Source organism: Myotis davidii, unplaced genomic scaffold, assembly GCF_000327345.1.
Source record: "Myotis davidii unplaced genomic scaffold, ASM32734v1 scaffold88, whole genome shotgun sequence".
Lineage (NCBI taxonomy): Eukaryota > Metazoa > Chordata > Mammalia > Chiroptera > Vespertilionidae > Myotis > Myotis davidii.
The window spans coordinates 5,542,038-5,549,140 of NW_006300377.1; the positions used below are offsets into that span (position 1 = coordinate 5,542,038).

Sequence of the window (7,103 nt, forward strand, 5' to 3'; positions counted from 1 at the left end):
GGAAAAAAAAGAGTCAGCACTTAGGTTCTAGGGGCAGGTTTGTTATTGATTATTGTGGTCAGTGAGCTCAGTGGTTAAAAAAAAAGTAAGTCCCTTTGCCTTTCCAAGCTTTGATTTCTTCCTCTGTAAAGGTTTTGGCCTAGATGTTCTCTAAAGGACTTTCTACTTCTGCTTCTCTAGATTCTGTATTTGCCAACCTGTGTGGCTTCACTCTGTATTAGTTAAGTCTATTGAAATAGAGCAGGCGAAATTTTCCTGTAAAGGGCCAGATGTTTTAAGCTGTGTGGGCGGAGAACATTGGAAATGATGTAGAATATTGAGGAAAATTGATCATGCTGGAGAGGGAGAGAATGATTTCAGAGCTAAGACCTTAAGTTGGTAAGTGGGGGAGTGGGGAGTGTGGGATAGAGTACTGAAGAGAGTTGGCCTTCTAATAAGAGCAGGGTTTGGCCATTATAACAGGAGGAAAGGCTGGTGGGAGTTGGATGGTAGATGATGTGGGGAAGATGAGTCAGTTCTTATTGATTGCTCTTGTGTTCTCTAGAAAGCATAGTTAAGAGAGAATGAGAATGAAGGAGGGAGGCTAGAGGTGAAAATGTGTAATTTCAGTTGCCTCAGAGTGAGAAAGTGAATTTAGTGGTAAATGTAGGATCACTGGTCAGTGCCAAGTGGCCTTTTGAGAATTGTGGACAGACTTTAAAGGTGATACCATTCAGCATGGTGGATGTTTCCACAGGCAGAAAGTTGAATTTGATTGATATTGTTGTTTCCTGAGGGGATTATAGCAGAGTGGGCGGGGAAAGCAGAGGTTCGGGTGCCACTCAAATCCATTAAAATATTCCAATTTCTTTTGTACTATAGAGCTAGCAAATGTCAGTTCCCTATTCTCTGATACTTTTAGAATTATTGTAGAGGGCCCTGGCCAGGTAGCTCAGTTTTGGATTCAGGTCAGGGCACATACAACTATCAACCAATTAATGCATAAATGAGTGAAACAACCATTGATGTTTCTCTCTCAAAAGTCAATAAATAAAAAATGTTCCAAAATATTCCACTTTTTTAAAGACTTATTGTAGAAAGAACTAAGAGAATATCAAATCCTGTGGCTCTAAACTGGGGCAGGGTGTTGTCATTTATCAGAAACATGTGGAGAGAGAAGGACCCTACCACGTAGAGTGAGTATTGGCAGCTGAGAAGAGAATAGGCCGAGTTCCTAGGGCCCAGGTTAGACTGCAAGGAGGAGTTTTGAGGAGCCCTGAGCAAACAGTAGGAAGACTTTGTGTTGTTTGATTCAACCAATTTGATAAGTAAAAAAAGCTGATGCCCAGAGAAGTCAGACAGCTTCCATATCCAGGTGGAAACAAAGCCAGGAAACAAAGCCAGTTGCATCTCCTAACTCCAGTTCAGTGCTCTATCTACTGTGTACTGTTCTTTTTATTGGATCAATATATACTATTAAACCAATTTGATAATTATTGTTTTTACCTTTCCATAATAAAATTTTGACTTTCTGCCAATTATTGTTAGAATTAATGATTTTGATTCCATTGTCCTTTGTTTCTTATTTGTCTTTTCTCTAATCCCAACTTTAGGGAACTGAAGTCAAGGCAATAACATACTCAGCCATGCAGGTCTATACTGAAGAGAAGCCAGAAGTGTTTGTGATCATTGACATTTAAGATCAAGAAAAAACTCCTATGAAGAACTGTTTTTTTCTCAGCCTTTTGAGAAGATACCATAATATAAATTCTACAGTCTCTGACACTATATGATGGTTTGGTTTTGCAAAACAGAAATTTTTGACTTAAAGCATTTTCCCACAAATGGAAAATCAAGCCATCATCTTGGTCTGTACTAATTATTCAAATGTTAAAGAATTCTTCAGGTGGCAAGTATGATTCCTTATTTATTAATTCCTTGCTGTCGCAATAGGTGCCTCACATCCTTCCAATGGAATGCCAGCCCTCCAGCCTGGTCCCAAAAGGGATCATTGGTGTAAACATCACTCCAAGAGACTCTGAAGCCTCCACACTTATCAAACCCAATTTGGGAGAAAAAATGATAATTTGAGAAATTTTACTATCAGGATTTTGCTTTCCCTCCAAATTGGTTGACATATTTTCTATATGTATATTAAGAGGTTGTATTTTAGATTGCTGTAGGACAGAGCCATCCTGTATTCTAGTTGGATATCTTATAAGAAATAATTATAATTGAACAATTGGGAAACTTCTCTAGAAAGAGCCTGATTTTCTATCTCACTTTTTTTAAACACTGATATACTGACACTTTCTTGTTTTTCCACAAGAAAAATTTAATGCCCTTAAAATGGGCCCTTCTATCATGTAATTTTATATTAAAGCCAGTATATTTATACAGTTAGAGAAGAATGGGAGAATTTTTTTTTTAACTTTTTGGTTTTTAAAAATTATTTAAGCTCTTCATTTCTGAGAAAACAGGAAGACAGGAAAACAACTTTAAAATTGTCTGAACTTTTGTCCAGCCAAGGTGACTCAGTGGTTGAGCATCAGCCTATGAACCAGGAGGTCACAGTTAGATACCAGTCAGGGCACATGCCCGGGTTGCCCACTAAATCCCCAGTAGTGGGCGGGCAGGAGGCAGCCAATCAATGATTCTCTTTCATCATTGATGTTTCTATCTACCTCTTCCTCTCAAATCAATAAAAGTATTTTTAAAATATAAAATAAAATTATCTGAACTTCTCAAAGTAGATAATTTCTAAAAAATGGAAGTGCTTTGGTTTGATTTGCAACATTACTCTGTTTTCTTCATTAATTGAGTATTCTTTCCTGTGATACAAGAGTTTGCAAAGTTGCTATTTATTCACACTTAGATGAGAAAAGATATCTGGGTGGTGCCATATATCATTATAGTAGGTTGAACTTGACCTAAGACAGTGGTTCTCAAACTGTGGGTCGCGACCCCTTTGGGGGGCGAACGACCCTTTCACGGAGGTCACCAGAGACCATCAGAAAACACATATATAATTACATATTGTTTTTGTGATTAATCACTATGCTTTAATTATGTTCAATTTGTAACAATGAAAATACATCCTGCATACCAGATATTTACATTACGATTCGTAACAGTAGCAAAATTACAGTTATGAAGTAGCAACGACAATAATTTTATGGTTGGGGGTCACCACAACATGAGGAACTGTATTAAAGGGTCGAGGCATTAGGAAGGTTGAGAACCACTGACCTAAGAGGACGAGATTGTGAGTTTTCTAAGTGTTCTCTCTGAGCACTGCATTATTTTCCCTGGGTATTGGAAGGCGAAGCAAAGAGCCTGTAGCTCTTCAATATAATATGTGGCAGGATCACTGGGGTAGTGCTTCTTAACCTTTAAACACATTTTTCAAATTTGGATTACGGGCCTCCAAGCAAAAAAAATGCCTGGAATCTCTTTACCTTTGTTAGAATGTGTTTCCAGACTGAGATGGAGCTCTTGTTTTCATGGACCCCTTTGCACATCCTGGGCTACTTGGGTTGGCTGAAAATGAGTAAGGGGATGCCATGAGGGCAGTGGGAGAGCCACATCTAGAGCAAGGCCTCTTGGGATATATTAAGCCAAGTAGGCTACAAACTTGACTAGGAGAAAAAGCATAGCCATTTCTCTTTCCACCAGTGCTAGATAATGGGATTCAGTAAAAAGTCAGATAATTATGCAATATAAATTCTATTTCTTTTAGTTTGTAATAAATATATAATTTATTACTATTTAAAAAATTTGTTAGTTTTAAAATATGCCAAAATGAAGATACTGCATAGAAGGAAAATGAATATGTTACCCTTTATATATGAAGTTAGGATCCCCCTCACCACATACTTTTTTTTCAGATACATTTTTTAAAATTGATATTTTATCAAATTATAGTTGGCATACAAGTACCCCAGCTTTCCTAGGATAGTTAAGAATCCTTTTGTAAATGAAGAGGAAGGGAGTCATCTTGGACTGATATTTGGAACTGTGGAATTTAAACACTACTGTGCTAATATTTTTATGTTAGGGTTGTAGTGATTAATAGCACAAACGAGCCAGATCATGGGTTCAAGTACTGGTTCTATCACTTAATAACTCCACTTTGGGCATGTTGCTTAATCTCTCCCTTGATTTCCTCATTTTAAGTAGTGATGATAGCACTTGCAGGGTTGTTGAGAGGATTAAATAAATGTATACACATAAAGCTCTTATGACAGTGCCTGACTATGTGTAAATGCTCAGTAAACTCAGGATAGCATTCATTACCGTTATTGAGGCAAGCATAAATGCTAATACCCCCTTTTTGTCATTAATTTTAAAAAGCCCACAGTGCTTGGTTAGGGGGTGTGGCCACCCTAGAGACAACCCTGGTAGCCAGGGTCTCCCTTTATTTAGAAGGGCAAATAGCCACTTCCTCTCCTGCTTTCTCTACTGCAAGTCTCCTGTGTTAATCAAGTTTTCTTTCTAACATCCAAGTTGAGCATATATTTTCAAAAGCTCGGCCCATCCCCTTATGCCAAACCAATTGCCCTTCCATTTATTGTCCCTAACTGATTTTGTGTAACCCATGGTGTGAAACATTCAAGGGCTGTATCAGATTGAGAATAGAGCAAATTATCGGGCAGCTTTGTTTCTGCCTTTATCATTGTCCCCATGACCTCTCCTGATCTCTCTACCAGTGCAGCCCACCCACATGCACCAGCAAAGACCATGTAACTCATCAGTTCCTACTTTTGAATTTTTGCCCAGATTTTCTCTTGTTTTTGTAACAACTTTATTGATATAATTCACATACCATATAATTATCCCATTTAAAGTACAATTTGGTGGATTTTAGTATTCTTGGTTATACAACCATCACCACAATCAATTTTAGAACATTTTTTTCTTCTAAAAAGAAACCCACTATTAAGCAGTCATCTCTCCCATCCTTCCAAACTCTAGGGGGCAGCCACTAACTAGTCTACTGTCTTTACCCAGATTCTCACCTGGCGATCGTGTCCTTCTTCAACATAACTGGAAACTCACTTCTTGGAAGCTATTCGGACCTATCCCACTTGCTTGATCCCTACTGTACTGGACCCCCTGTTTCTGTGTAGTACTTAGAATTTTAAATTTATGGATACATTGCTGCAGAAGGTTTCTTAGTGGGTACATGTAGCACAACTTTTAAGTAGTAAGCACCTTACACAGAAAAGGAACAGGCTTCTGGTTATTTACGAACCTTCTTTGAACTTTCCCTTGCTTTTGTGTGTGGTTTATTGCTTAACATATTTGACTTCTTGTTGGCATTAATACAAGTTCGGTAGGGAAAAGACTGACATGTTAAAGAATGAAGTTTTCCATTTTTCTTAGTATATTTGTGGCTTCATTTGTATGAATAGTTTAACTGTATCAAAATAAGATTAATTATAATTTCACACAAGTATAAAGAAGCTGACTAAACAGTATCATTTCTGTGATACCCTGAATTTTATCATTAAAACTCTTGTAAGTGCCCTCCCCAGTTGGTTGAAACAGCATCCCGATGCTGAACCAAGATTTTGGGTTCAATCCCCAACCAGGGCACATAAAGAATCAACCAGTGGATGCATAAATAAGTAGAACAGCAAATCAGTGTTTCTCCCTTCATCCTCTCAATAAATAAATTAAAAATAAAACTCTTGTAGTTAAAGTCACATACTTTACATAATATTTATTCTGTATAGGATTTATCCACATATAATGATGTCAGCTTTAAAACAATTGGCTGTTACTTGTATAAAGTCATCTAATAAAATAGAGTAATGAACAACACATCTCAGTGAATTAAGCTGATATTCCAGGATTCAAAAATTGGATCATTCTAATTCCAGTTTCACTGGGTTGTCTTAGGTAGGCTGCTTAATTTCTGTGTCTTAATTTCCTTACCTTTCATGTGGGATAACTGTCCTATTTCATAGATATGTAAAGAATAACAAAAATTATTAAATACTTTGCAAATATAAAATGCTATATAAATGATAAATAGTAATACTGATTCACTCTAATATAAAATAACAACTTTCCATTTATAATCTAAATTTTGGTCCTCCAGTACCTAATATTACCACCCTTCCCAGTTAAATACATCTATTTATGCTATACTGTTTTTAGGGATTTTCCACAGTATTAATTTTAGGACTCAAAATATATATACTATGAATGGAAATGTCAAGATATCATTGCATGACTTGGCAAAATAACTTCAATGAATTGAGCTCTGTATAATAAGGATGATATGCTGCCATAAGAGAACCTATGGTTGCCGAAACCGGTTTGGCTCAGTGGATAGAGCGTCGGCCTGCGGACTGAAGGGTCCCAGGTTCGATTCCGGTCAAGGGCATGTACCTGGGTTGCGGGCACATCCCCAGTGGGAGATGTGCAGGAGGCAGCTGATCGATGTTTCTATCTCTCTATCTCTCTTCCTTCCTCTCTGTAAAAAATCAGTAAAAAATATATTAAAAAAAAAAAAAGAACCTATGGTTGTCAGCATATAAGTGCAGTGAGTAATAGGAGTAATAAAGTGAGACTAATGCTTAAAGAGAAATGAAGAGTTATCTAGCTCCAAGGTTTTTTTTTTTTTAAATATATTTTATTACATCGATGAGAGAGAAACATCGACCAGCTGCCTCCTGCACACCTCCCACTGGGGAGGTGCCCGCAACCCAGGCACATGCCCTTGACCGGAATCAAACCCGGGACCCTTCAGTCCGCAGGCCGACGCTCCATCCACTGAGCCAAACCGGTTTCGGCCTAGCTCCAAGGTTTTTAATACTGTACTGAGCTCTACCAAGGTGCCTAGGGAAAGGCTTGTAAGGGACTTTACCCAGAGGAGCTCTGATTTTAGAGTTTCTTCCTTAAATGTTGCCTTCTCTATGAAACAACCCATTAGAAGAAATTGTTACCTTGGGTGAAAAAAAAAATCTTTTAAAACATTGATCTAGTCTATTTTGCTTCCTCCAGACAGTAGGCACGACTGCAGTGGTGCTTTATTTTTGCAAAACTTCATCCCGTCAACAAGACACTCGTAAGGACCATAGAGTTAGAAGGATGTTCAGAAGCTGATAAACAGC

The 7,103-nt window shown here is 37.7% G+C and overlaps 1 protein-coding gene and 2 long non-coding RNA genes across 6 annotated transcripts in view; 2 read left to right on the forward strand and 1 right to left on the reverse strand.

The window, feature by feature from the left end:
• Positions 1–1,892, forward strand: part of ZBTB8OS (zinc finger and BTB domain containing 8 opposite strand) — an 11,882-nt gene extending 9,990 nt beyond the window's left edge. For 3 of the 4 annotated variants that reach the window (XM_015572826.1, XM_006777368.2, XM_015572828.1), the window contains one exon: positions 1,593–1,892. In XM_015572826.1, coding sequence (XP_015428312.1) covers positions 1,593–1,679 — 87 coding nt within the window. In that variant the 3' untranslated portion in view covers positions 1,680–1,892. The remainder of the gene's footprint in view (positions 1–1,592) is intronic. The other variant, XM_015572827.1, reaches the window with a different exon arrangement.
• A 3,797-nt stretch (positions 1,893–5,689) lies between these two features.
• Positions 5,690–6,592, reverse strand: LOC107185221. The gene is made up of 2 exons (XR_001516142.1): positions 6,508–6,592; positions 5,690–6,286 (listed from the first exon to the last, which is right to left on the reverse strand). It is a non-coding gene; the product is annotated as an uncharacterized LOC107185221 (long non-coding RNA).
• On the forward strand, positions 6,516–7,044 carry LOC107185220. Its single transcript, XR_001516141.1, has 2 exons — positions 6,516–6,599; positions 6,795–7,044. It is a non-coding gene; the product is annotated as an uncharacterized LOC107185220 (long non-coding RNA).
• The last annotated feature ends 59 nt before the right edge of the window (positions 7,045–7,103 follow it).